At 34.6% G+C, this 13,621-nt stretch overlaps 1 protein-coding gene across 1 annotated transcript in view; it reads left to right on the top strand.

The window, feature by feature from the left end:
• LOC136814149 (uncharacterized) overlaps positions 1-13,621 on the top strand; it is a 39,101-nt gene that overhangs the window by 9,305 nt on the left and 16,175 nt on the right. Inside the window, exons 3-7 of the mRNA XM_067070662.1 lie at positions 978-1,136; positions 2,317-2,359; positions 2,501-2,631; positions 2,928-3,092; positions 8,727-8,806. Of these exons, the coding sequence (XP_066926763.1) occupies positions 978-1,136; positions 2,317-2,359; positions 2,501-2,631; positions 2,928-3,092; positions 8,727-8,806 (578 nt within the window). The remainder of the gene's footprint in view (positions 1-977; positions 1,137-2,316; positions 2,360-2,500; positions 2,632-2,927; positions 3,093-8,726; positions 8,807-13,621) is intronic.

Genomic DNA, 13,621 nt, shown 5'->3' with positions numbered 1-13,621 from the left:
AGCGGTGCTTTATTTTAGGCTTCTACCTAACAATTGTAGCTTCCTTCTCCAAGATTTTTTCTTTATTTACTTATTTATTTATTTTTACATAGTCTAGTACCTCTGGCGATATAACGTTAGTTCCTAGCGGGGGGGAGGGACTATATTTTATGTTTAAGTAATGTTTTGTGATATGTTCGTAGTGTACACGTGTCTTTGTTTCAATAAAGAAAAAAAAAAAAAAAAAAAAAAAAAAAAAAAAAAAAGCTCTGTTCCTTTATTTGCACAATCTTTTCAAATTGAGCTTGGTAATCTACGGGGACAGATTAATGCGGAAAATTACTCAACCATTGTTCTTGGTGATTTCAATTTACCTGACAACAAAGAAATCGTCAATGAAGCATTACCACCAAATATCTTTCATCAAAGATGCGAACATCCAACACATATTGATGGAAATATTTTAGATCTCATTTTTGACGATCATCGCGAAACTCCAGCTCAATGGATGCCATCACCATACAGTGATCATTTTTTTATTTTCATTGATATCTGACTTTCGAAGATTAGAATTTATATTTCTTAAATGATATCCATTTTGACAAATAGAATTTTAAATGAAATTAAAATGGATCTTCTGCTTTTCAATTTATGTAAATAATTTTTTATGCAATGTACCATAAAACTTTTAAATATGTAGATACTGTAAATAAAAATTGTGTATAATGTGAATATACAATGTAAATATTAAATTATTATTTTCACTCCTCTCCTAACCCATTCTTCCCTCATCAACAATCGATGATGAGATATTTAGACATTGCATTAGTTCTATAATGTCTGACTGATTGTTGTTTATTTTTTCCTGTAATGACTAAATCATCAGGTATATATCTAATCAAATTTTGTATCCAGGAATCTTTGAAAATTGCTTCATTTACAGACTATAGTCTGATTTTTCTTATTATTATTGCCTTTCTTCTGACGTTAATCATTAGGTAGGTCCATTCAGCATGTTGCTTGTTTTAGTTGGCACAACTCTTGAACAATTACAAAATCAATTGAAGAAATTCGAAGATAAGAATCAATATCTGGAAGATGAAATCAATCACCTTAAACGGACGCAACAAGCATCAAATCAGAAGTCAAAAGCACAGGTATAAGTTGTCTGAGAACAGTCCTGATATCTATGGAGATTTTAAAATTCTTTGCCGTACTACGTTACGTTATACTTGAGACTCTGGATTAGAGTATGTGTTTGTGAGTTCATATCTTTATCAAATGCCTCGATTGTTTTTAAATATTCTACTATACTCTTAAATTTATTTTCTAAGATTTGGAGTCTGCTTCGAAAATATGATTATTTGCCCGTAAACAGTCCCAATATCTACAGAAATATAAAAATTCATTACTGTAAACGTACTACTGCTGTACTACTCTATGTACTACACTACGTTATACGTGAGATGCACTTTGGTACAAAATAAAGTTTAAGTGACAAAAGATTTTTCACATCCAGAAATTTCGTTTCTAGATTTTTCATAGAATCCAATCCCCTATAAGGTCAGAGAGGGCGAGGGCTAAATTTTCATTCCTTCTTTGTTGTTTGAGGGCTTTTTTTAATACTGGGACTTTTTTGATAAGGGAGTGGGTACGTTTTGAGTAATCAAACTGGGGGCTGTGCTAACAATTCAAATAATTTTCTTATATACTAGTATGCAAATTTAAAATGTAATTTAGCTTGCCCTTATGTGATAAACATCTTTTTTTAATAAGCAACTCCAATTTTCGGGTCAGGGCTGGGGTTGCTTAGCATTCTTGCTCATCTTCTGAAAAATTTGCTTTGACCCCTAATATTATACCATTTTTATGCTTATTCGGTCAAGGGCTGTGGGTTGCCATGCTTAGATTATCTGAAAAGCTTTAGCTTTTCGAGATAGTGAAAACGATTGGTTAATTGTCAGGGCTCAAGCCTTAGCAACCTGGTTGCTTATAAAAAATGTCTAATGTATCATGGAGATATTTGGTAATAGGAAAAAACGTTATTGCATTTAAGTGACCTTTTTGATTATTTTGTTTGAGAACTTTCGTCAACTAATTTTTGATTTTACGTTTCGTGGAGATGGGGTTACACCCTTAAAATTTAAACTGGGGGATATTTTCACTAGCCCCTCCCCCCGAAAATTGTTGGGAACTAGACCCCCTTCGTCATGTTATGTTAATCCGTTGAGTACTTATTAGACTACTTAATCAAACTTAGTAAATATGTTATTGCATTTCAATGGAAATTAGGTCTAGTAAACATTTTTCACACAATATTTTACATTACGTTTCTAGGAAAATGTTGAATCGACATTACATCCTTTTGGCTTTCACCAAGGTAACAACAATGTTTAATTCATCAATTGGGATTCTTTCAATAAAATAGAAAAAACTGTCTAAAATTCCTAGGTTATTACTGTGCTATCCACCTCTAACTATCGACCCTATCTATCTATCATTCCTCTAACTTCTACTATAGGGCACTTGCATAATGATCATGTACCAATGATAAATCACCACAAAGGTGATTTTCACGAACAGAGGCTAATGGGAATTCGTCAAGAAACAGAATATTATCGCCAACAACTTGAGCTTGAACAGCTAAGACAGGTAAACTAAGCGTGGGAAAAAAGAAAACTCAGTCTAGAAGCCCTTTGTGTCTCTTTATATTGTTAACAAATTGAACTTGCATTTAGAAATTACTTTTTTTGCCAACTTTTTGTTGAGCCACTCCTAAGAGAAGTACTTGACCATACAATAAAAAATAATACTCACAAAGAAAATCTTAAGGGTGTTAGGAGCAGTGCAGGCTAATACTATCTTATTAGAATGTTTGTTAAAAATACTCAAAAATATTTCCTCTTCTCAAACAACTTTTATTTTATTTATACCGATTTGATTTTCAGCAACTTCACAATTTGAGAGGCCATCCTAACCACCCAGTTCTTCCATCCATCGGAACAACAACAACAGCCAACCATTATCCTACACAGCAACAACATCTACATCAACAACATCCTTGGCAACAACAGAGACCATCGATGGTGCCCAATAATCAACATTTTAATGAGGTGCATACTCTTAAGTGGATTAATTTTTGACCTGGATTTTTTACTCGCGAAAAGAGAATCTGAAGTTTTAGCGTAGATTAAATTTCGAAAATAAAGTCTAGTTTAGACGATTGATTTTACCATGCCGCATTGTCCTCAGACAGCCAGCTATCTGTTCACTTCAGTTCACAATTAGAGCGTACAAGGCCAAAAGTGGACCCTCTAAACCAGAGCTAGACCTTCTCATTCATCTTATTAGGGGTTTTGGTTAAAATTTGGATTTTAGATTCTTCGAGAGAACTAACTTGTGCGAAGATGGCCAAATGATGGACCAAAATTGCAAAAGTATAGGTTGACAGGTGTTGCTATTTCGTTCTTAAAGCAACAGAAATTTAAGGTGTGCTGGAAAGGGAGTAAGCATCTTTAGAGGGAGAGGGAAAGGGTTTTTCCCTTTGCAGTGGAGGCTTAGATGTGTATCCTTATATAGCAATGATACCGGGTGCGCCACAAAAAAAATTTCTCTCTTTGAAACTAATTTTCTCGAAATCTAAAAATCTTAAAAGAACCATTCTTATTTCATTGGAAAGAAGAAACATGAAATTTTGCTGGATCATTTATTAAATTCGATTCATTAGATCAAAAGTTATACTCAATTGAATAAAAAGTTACTTTCAGAAAGTGCTCGAAAACGATAAAAATCGAACTTTTGAATTTTTAAAATTTCTAATATTGAAATTACTCCTACCTTTCATAGAATTTCAATCGAACTTAATCGAACGATAGGTGTTCGGTTAACGAACCGAATCGGACAGTAATCGAACTTCACCGCGGAAATCTTGATTAGTTCAATTAGTTCGATTGAAAATACGGTTCGATGTTATTTGATGTATGTTCGAGTTTTTCGATGCGTGTTCTAAGAATCTTGTTGCTTTCCCGGAATTGTTACCCTTTTTTTCTCGGGTATACCAGCAAAGATGTTACGAGAAATGTCCCAGGAGAAATCGAGACACTTACTGAATGACTGTCTAACTTTCCAAATTCCATTTTCATATTCGAAGTTTTGATCTCTTTCCATTTGCAAGTGGCAAATCGATTCTTAGTCAAGGAATGTAATATTGACATTCTATTTCCCGTCCTTGACAAAAATTAAAGCGAGTTTATATATTTGCACTTTTGAGGACGGTAAAGTGGACTGAAGCGATTTGGAAAAAACTCGCAGTTCTGACCCGCAAAATTGAGGACGGTAAAAGTGTTGATTTACCGTCGTCCTCAATTGGTCAAGAAAAACACACATACATAAACTCGATAAAGTAAAGAGATAGCAAAAAATCCCACTCGCACGAGACAGAGATGTTATGTATATTCCCTTCGTTGTGAGGTAGGGATGCCAGGAGGGCTAAAGAACTACTCGCATGAGATAGGGATATATCTGATAAAATAATATTTCTTTCCATTTTTTATGTTGCCTTGTTCGTTCGTTCGTTCGTTCGTTCGTTCGTTCGTTCGTTCGTTCGTTCGTTCGTTCGTTCGTTCGTTCGTTCGTTCGTTCGTTCGTTCGTTCGTTCGTTCGTTCGTTTTCGTTCGTTCGTTCGTTCGTTCGTTCGTTCGTTCGTTCGTTCGTTCGTTCGTTTTGGCAATACCCAAAATGTGACATAGCCTGATTTTCAAGAAAAACTTTAAACAGTTATTATAGAAGTATATTTCGCAGGTCTTTTGACCTTTATGAAACAATCTCATTTAAATTTACAGTTTATCAATGACGGTCTTTTTACATATTTTCTTGGAGTAGAAATTAACCCGAGGGCTACCTCTCACATTCCATAAGCAGCATTCATCTTTCTCATTCTCTGTTTTCTCTTTAGCTTTTTCATGCCATTCTTTAATGGTTTCACGTTCTTTCTCGGAGAAGTCATCAGTTAGACTAAAATTTTGTTCGTTTAGTTTATGGACTGAGGCCATAATTCTTTTCTTGTCTTCTTCATTGCCGGCAACGTTGCTTTCAATCACAGGAAAAAATCTTCGATTTCCAAGGTTGGAAATTTCAAGTTTTCTTAATTGGACAAAAGACAAAATCCAATGGAAAATCCAACCTGAAAATGTGGGACATTCTCCAAGGTTGGAAATTTTGCATTTTCCATGGCTTGGAATTTTCGTAAATCCAGGTTGAAAAAAGCAAAAAATCCAAATTTAAACAAGGTTGGAATTTTCGAAAATCGAGGTTGGAAAAAGCCAAAATCCAAATTTTCCATGGCTTGGAATTTTCAAAAATCCAGGTTGAAAAAATAGTGCAGTCTAAATGTGCCAAAAGTCACAAACATTGTGCACAAGGGCGTAAAAGCATGAAACTTTGCACAATGGTAGTTTAGGGGTCAAAAATGGATTTAAATCTCAGACCCAAAAAATTGGTACCTGTTTGTGTATTTTACAGACCAGAATAGGTTTCCAGGCTAAAATGAAAATCTTTTTCTCCAAAGTATGTCATGTTACATACCGTTGGAAAGCATGTTTCATGCCCGTTCAGAAAAACATTACAACCCATACCTGAAAATGAAGCCAATAAAAGTTATTGGGGAAGATTGTTTAAAAAATGACCGAAAATGACGTAATTGCTGATGTCAGCAAAAATTCCAGGACCACCCAAACGTGTTTATTTTTGTGAAATTCAATAGAGGATCTTTCAATGACCAAGTGGATAGCTTTGCTTGAGAGTTACCCTCACTTGACATAGAATATGGCGTTTTCATGCTTTTACGTCTTTGTGCACAATATTTACACAACTAGACCGTACTAAAAGCCAAAATCCAAATTTAACAAGGTTGGAATTTTTTAAAATTTTGTTGGAAAAAAGCCAAAATCCAAATTTTAACAAGGTTGGAATTTTCGTAAATCCAGGTGGAAAAAAGCCAAAATCCAAACCAAACAAGGTTGGAATTTTCGAAAATCTAGGTTGAAAAAAGCCGAAATACAAGGTGGTTTGAAATTTCGAAAATCTAGGTGGAAAAAGCCGAAATACAAGGTTGGAATTTTTGTAAATTCAGTTGGAAAAAAGCCAAAATCCAAGCTAAACAAGGTTGGAAATTTCGAAAATTTAGCAGAAATATTGAATTTCCAACCTTGGAAATCGAAAATTTTTTCCTGTGAATGGCCGCCATCTTTTCGCCTTGAACATATCATCCTTTCGAGCACCAATATCTTTAATCCCATACGATTTCCTACAACTTCCTCCACGTAATCTTTGTTACCGGCCCGCTGTTCCTCTTTGTCCTCATCTTATTTTTACCTAAATGATGGAGAATGATGTTACATTTAGTTAAGTTCTTCCAGAAATCTTCTTCTTTTTCCTCTTTTTCATTTTTGATAAATTTCTTAATGATATCCTCTTGTTTCTTCACCTCTTTCTTCGTGATATCTGCATATGTTGCCCGTTTTGGTTCTTTTAGCGACGTATGCTTTGTTGAAAGCCATAAGTTTTCTTCTCTATATTATGCAATCTAGTGTTGAAAACAGATTCAAATATTTGCTGACCTCCATCTTGACATTCTGCTTCCGTTATTGTTTGCGTTATTTGGTTACTTTTGACTCTTTGCTTACTTGTTTTGATTTTTTCCAAAAGTATTGGCGTGACTGTAACACATTTTTTACATTCGAAGCGTCGGCTTTTGTATTGCAGACGAATCTGAATTTGGTATGCGGGAAGCACCGAACAAGCATAATGAACGAATCTCTGGCATTTCCTGCATTGTAACATGTCATTATTCTTTGTTGAACAGGATGTGACCAACAATTTTGTATTTCTCTTATATTAATAATATATTTCGAGATTTGATTCTCATCTTCAGATCAGTGGCGGCCTGGCAGGGGGTGCAGGGTGTGCAGTGCACCACCCAGAAAGACCTGAGAGGGGCGCCAAAAAAGCTTTTCAAGGGGGCGCCTAAAATTTTTTTGATCTTTGATTGGGCGATTTGGCGCCCTTTGACACGTTTTTGGTGCCTTCTATAAGTGCAATGTAAATTTTTTTTCGCCTGCGGCGCTTCCTTATATTTTACAAATTTTTTCAAAACTATTATCAACATTGAATTGCGAAAAGTGAAGTGTTGTGTATCCACCAGGGGTTAAAGAGGATGCTCACCCCCAAAATGAGAGATTAATCGAAACTGCTCGCTGTGGTTTTTGTGGTCTTATGCGGACTAACTTTCTCCTTTTTAGAATATCTTTTGAGCTGTTTGACCTTTCTTACACCAAATTTTTTTGCCTGCGGCGCCAGAATTACAAAGAACCCTTATTCCTGCCAACTTTCTGAATTTTAGGGCCTCTTTCAGCCATTGATATTTAATGAAGAGTAAAGTAACACCAGGAAATAACAAGGAAATAGATATCAAGTTATCATTACCACCACCTTCGTATAAATAAAAGTTTGTTAACTCAGAGATTCCGGGCGTTACTTTCAACCAGTCACTGCTCTTACAGTTTAATATTTTCACTTAATGGTGGAGGGCGCAAATAAGGACAAAAAAATACCAGGGGCGCCAATTTCATAGTTTGCACCACCAAGAAAATTAAGCCAGGCCGCTACTGCTTCAGATTAATATCTAAAAAGAAAAATATAGTTAAAACAGTTTTAAAAACAGTAAAAAAAAATCCAATGTACAAAAAAACAACATCCTTAATATACAACACTCGTCTCGTAGACCAGCGGCCGAGGCAGTGGATTGTGTCACTTCGTAGGGCACCCTCGAGATCTATACATTGAAAGTTGACAAACCATACCATTTTTGGATACTACTAATTCAGGGCTATCCAGCTGTGGGAATGATTTTTTCTGAAAATGCTCCTATGAAAATGCTGACGTCATCGGAAAACGCCAAAAACGTCGATTTTTCGCCTTAAAAATGCCATTTCTCGGCACCAGGTAGTCGAAACTTAACAAATAACCCCATTTTCTTTATCTACTTCTCACGCTGAATCCGTTGGTAGTCTCAGATATTTGATTTTCAGACCTCAAAAAAACCGTTAGTAAAGGGGGGACCCTTGATAAGTTCTATCGATTAACTAAAAATCGATTCACTCGAAAACTGCAGGAGATTTTAAGGGCAAATTTTTTTTGCCAATTCTACACCCTATTAGGAGCATAATATCAAAAATTTGCCTCGATCTAAGGGGTGCCCTACGAAAACCATTTTTAAGGCCTTTTTTGAATCTCGGACGATGGTCTACGTAATAAATGTCTACTGTAAAAAAAAAACATTTGGAGAAATCAAAAAAAAATCAGTAAAGCGTAACGAAATAATTAAAAACATTTTATTAGAAAAAGGACAATTAAATTTTTAAAACTAGTGCTCGGCTTTTGTATTCATCCTTTTTGTTTAGTTCAGGTTTGAGATCTTTGATGAATAATATTCTTTTTCAGTTAAACAGAGGGGAAGGTTCTCTAAAAGGTGGCTGAATAGAAGCTGTTTTTTCCGGAAAACCTTCTTTGGCCGTAAAAATCAGATTTTAGTATTGGAGGAAATTTCCTTCTGCCAATTTTAGATTGGCTTGGTATTTTTTTTTTTGATTTTTTTAATTTGAATTTTCTTACTATTGTTTCCATTTTTTCTATTTTCTTTTTACATTAGCTTTCAGGGAGACATTCAGCATTTAGCTTGTTTTCTTTAGATTTCAACGGAGAACAATTTGTATTCAATGACACTTCATAAACGAGAAGAAGTATTCGAGAAAAGTCCCTACGATCCAACGTAGGTTTTTTTATTTATCTTTTTGGTTGTTTCTTTTGACAAATATTAATATGATCAATCCATTTCCTTTCTTTGGCAAAAATGTGCCTAATTTCTTTTGTATAGGTATACAGTCGAACCCCCATAACTCGAACACGCAAGGGGGACTTTGTTGGAGTTATGGAGTCATTCAAGTTATAGTGGAGAAATCCAGGGAGAAAGAGTGGCGCCCTCCCCTACCTTCAGGTAGATAGCTATCGAAAGAGGAGCCTTCGGGTCGCCTCCGACTGCGGTCGCAGACTTACTTACTTACTTAAGTTATAGAGGTTTGAGTTCTTAATGAAAAACTGATTTAATCCATACCCATACAAAGGTATTTTCAAAAATTATTATTATTTTCAAAATAAATATTACACCACAATTTTATGAAATATTTCATATCTGCATTCTAGGGTTTTTTAGGGTATATTTTGTGCCATGCAAGCCAAAAGTTAGCCAGGAAAACCTAGGCTGTGCGCATCCCCTGAATTTATTTTGTTATAGGTGATGCGTATCGTGTATGAAATTCTCGTCCGAGAGTTACCCACCTCAAATTTGGGGTAACCAAAATTTGCATAAATTTACATAATTTCCTCACATCCAATCAAAGAAAGAAAAAAATGAAGTCATTGTGCTGTTGTTTTCATAATTATCAATTTTCATTCATTGAACAAAAATAAAAGAAGTCATTCGCATAATCAAAAAAGAAAAAAGAAAAGACGGGGGTAAGTTGGGACAGAAATATTTTAGACGATACGCATCCCCTATATCAAATCATATCAGAGGGGATGCGTGCAGCCTAGGAAAACCATGTTATGATTTCTTTTTATATATATTGAACGCGAAATGAAAAGCACGGTTTGGGCAGTGAGTTTAACTCCAAATTACAGTTGATAACACAACCAATCAAATTTTGTTATTCTGTTTATTTTGTTGTTGCTTATCAGCAATATGACAATGACCTCTTTTATTAAATATTTTATTAAATGCGGTCTCGTATTTTTACGTGTAAAATTTGAAATACGTAATAGTTATCGGACAGTTGCGAGTACAATATGAGAAATATTCTACGAGTTCCGAGATTTTTCCGTACAATATACATGGAAAATCCAGAACGAGTGAACTATTTCCATATTGTAAGAGCAAATGTTTGATAACCGGTTTATCGGTGACCCAAAATTGCAATTTTTGTGGTGGAAATAAGCGCAGGGCACTTTTGTAGCAAAGTGACATTTAATTACTGCTACCGCTACAATACAACAACATCTTTTCGTCAATTTATATTTTTTACTTATAAATACAAGATATATTGTACTCTTCTTAACCAATCAGATTGCAGATATTTTTCGGATCACCGATAAAGGTATATTTATTTCAAATTTTTATGTATATTTAATACTTATTCATGATATGCACCACTGCAATGTCTTCTGACATTACATCACGGACCCGACAGTTGATTGGTTGTAAGTGACGTAAAATCAGTCAACACGTCACTTTGAACCAATCAGCTTTTGGGTACGTGGAAGACATTTCAATGGTGCATATCACGAGTTCAAGAATAAATCTGAATTTGAAATGACGATGAGGATCACATAATTATTTAATTTATATTCATAATTAATTAGTTTTTTGATTAAAATTTTAAGCACGGATTCAGAGGGACTTTTTTGTGTATATTGAATTATTCTTTAATATTCAGACTTTCCACGAAGAATAAATAAAACACGCGATACACGTTTTTTAAAAGAACATCCAAATTTTTAAAGCCTCCGAATTTTCTTAACTTTTTAAGCTTTAACCCTAAAAATGTTCTCAAACTGTTTTTCACCATTTTGTGAGTATTGTCTAGTATACTCGTCATTGGCACTTAAAGGGTTAAATTGTGCTTAATACTTTGAGTCAAGCTGGAGTTTTTACAAGCGCTTATTCGATTTGGTTGGTCGTTAACCTGTAATAAAACAATTTTGTTACTTTTTCTAAAGAAAATCTCTATTATTTCAAATGACCAACTAGTGAAGTATAAAAACTCCAGCTTATCTTAACATTTTTGCCATTGAAGCCTTGTGTTCGTATATAGTTTTTCTTATAAAAACGTGTATAGTAAAGTTGATTGTTTTTATACTTGAGAGATGAATTCGGATCATTTTTTACAATATGAAGTTCAATGCTTCTAATGATACTTAATTTTATTGTTAAAATGGGCTAGCGAAGTAAATAAATAAAGAAGAGAGGAAACTGTAAAATAAGTCATCAGTTCATTTATTTGTATTTTTTTCATTTTTGAAAAAGTCAAAATGTCTGGTAAGACGATTATCGATGAAGTTCGCTCACTTTTAAGTTTCAAACTGAAACAAAGGAATGACAGCATTTCTGATCAATTTTCAAGAATTGTTGTCTCAAAAATATTTGTTTTGGCAAGCATTATAATGCTTGGTAGCCGGTTTAATGACCAAGATATGAATTGTGTAATTCCACAAAATATGCCAATGTCTAAAGATTTTGTACAACACGGTTGTTGGGCTCGTGGATTTTACATTTACCCTCATCTTGGCAATCTGATGGATCAATCTTCATATTATGGTATACCAAGAGAATTGAAGTATAAAGGATATCGTAAAAATGATCATAGACACTTATGTGAGCTTTCCCGGTTAACGGTTATGATGAGTGGCAACAAAGATCAATGTATTCCAATGCCGAAAGAATATTTCATGCAGTTCCAGTCCATGCCGTTTATCATTTTTGTCTTGGCATATCTTTTTTATGTTCCCTACATTGTTTTTTGTTATGGACATATCGATATCATCCACCTTAAAGATAGACTTCAAGCAGGGGTAAATCATACAATTTTAATACTAGTTTTCACTCAAACTTAGCTAGCAAGTACTCTAAAGTACTTTTTCAACCCACGACAATCCATGATATTCATGACGTAATGTTTTCTACGGAGAAAGCCCGGTTTTTGCCAGTAGTGGAAGTTTTATACAACTTTTTTCTAGTTTAAATTTGCCACTGGCTAAAACCGGGGGTATTTCCGTAGAAAACATTACATCATGAATATCATGAATTAGCTCCAAAATACATAATTTTCTTTTTTGTACTTACTGAAGGTGTTGCAATCCGTTTTTTGATACATAATTTACAGGAGTTTTTTCCAATCTGAGATTGTGCCATCCCATTTTATCTCCATACAGGGGGGGGGGGGTGGCGAAACCTTTTCAAGTAAAAAAAACATTTCTTGATGTGTATAGGTATCCCCTGGAAAATAGCAAAATTTGCAAAAGAAAACTCTGAAAAATTCTTTTCATATCTTATAGTGAAGGTGGACGAACTAAAATTAGTCTTTTATCCGCTGGAAATTTTAAAATAATTTGTCATCCCCTGAAAAAATGACAAAACGCTCTTTTAGACCCCCTGTAAATTTTGCTCGAGTAACCTACTGGAAATGTTCGTCCATTCCCTGTATGGATTTAGAATGGAATTTTTTCCAAAAGAATCTGAGATTAAGCTGCACTGTAAAACTCACCGTGATATTTCTCTTGTCCGGAAAATGTTAATCAATATAGAATTTAACGAATTGTTTCGTTTTTCTTTTTAGGGCATCGATGCAAATCAAATATGTGTCAATTACTTCAATCACAAAGTTTTTACGAAATGCGGAAACAATTTGCGGATTGCTACAGAATATTTAGCCAAAATGCTCTACATTGTGAATAATGTTTTTGTTTTTTATCTTATCAGCTGGCTAACAAACTATCGATTTATATCATACGGAAACGATTGGATTAAATTTTCTCAAAACAGAGATGCTTCAAAATACGATTTTTATTCGCAAACTGAGCCGACTCCAGGGAACCGTTTTCTACCCACGTTTGCGATGTGTGATTTGGATGTAATTCATTCCAGGACTTACAGTGTCCGTTTAACCGTTGTATGCGAAGTCTCATCGTATCTTTACTTCCAATATACCTTTGTGCTACTGTGGTTTATCCTTGTTCTTTCCATAAGCATCTCTATTCTCGGTTTACTAGTGCATCTGACAAAGCATCTAAAATACATTGTTTTTTTATGTTATGCTAAAAAGACTAATAATGATCTCTTACTAACTGATAAGCTTTTTGCGGGGTTAACTCTACGTGAAACTGAGTATCTGGATGCTATAAAATATGTTGATTTCACAATGTATATTCAAGTTTTACGAGAGTTGACAAGATATCGACCTGTGTTTCATCAAACTAACCGTAAATTAGGAGATGACTATATTGCGCTCCTTCCTTCAATACCTAACACTGGCGATCAAGATCAATGTCACGATGCTCAGAATGATGAGAAAGTTCATCAAACTAACCGTAAATTTAGAGATGACAATATTGAGCTAGTATCACTCCTTCCTTCAATACCTAGTGAGAAAACTTGTAACGACGACTGCAATCAAGATCTCGGTGACGCAGTGACGCTTAAACCTTCTCAATATCACGATGCTCAGAATGATAATAAAAGTCGAATGAGGGCGACAAAAAGATCCAAGGAAATCGAATAAGATTACAGTTCACTCTTTCTGATTCGATAATCAATAAAACTGAGAATCATATTCGAACGGCGCCTAAAGATGAGAAAGCCCGGGGGGGTACTTAGGCAAAATGGGTGTCAGGTATGTGCGAGCCATAAGGGTACCTTTGCTCATTCCTCAAAAGTCTCTCTCAAAGGGGTACAAATTTAAAAGTTAGTCTCTGAAAGGGTCCCAAAATCACGAAAATCAAAAATTTCTCTCTCAAAGGGTCACGATTTCCAAAA

This window comes from Clytia hemisphaerica, unplaced genomic scaffold, assembly GCF_902728285.1.
Source record: "Clytia hemisphaerica strain Z4C2 unplaced genomic scaffold, Clytia hemisphaerica genome assembly, whole genome shotgun sequence".
In the NCBI taxonomy this organism is placed as follows: Eukaryota; Metazoa; Cnidaria; class Hydrozoa; order Leptothecata; family Clytiidae; genus Clytia; species Clytia hemisphaerica.
This window is presented reverse-complemented; position numbering and strand designations above follow the sequence as displayed.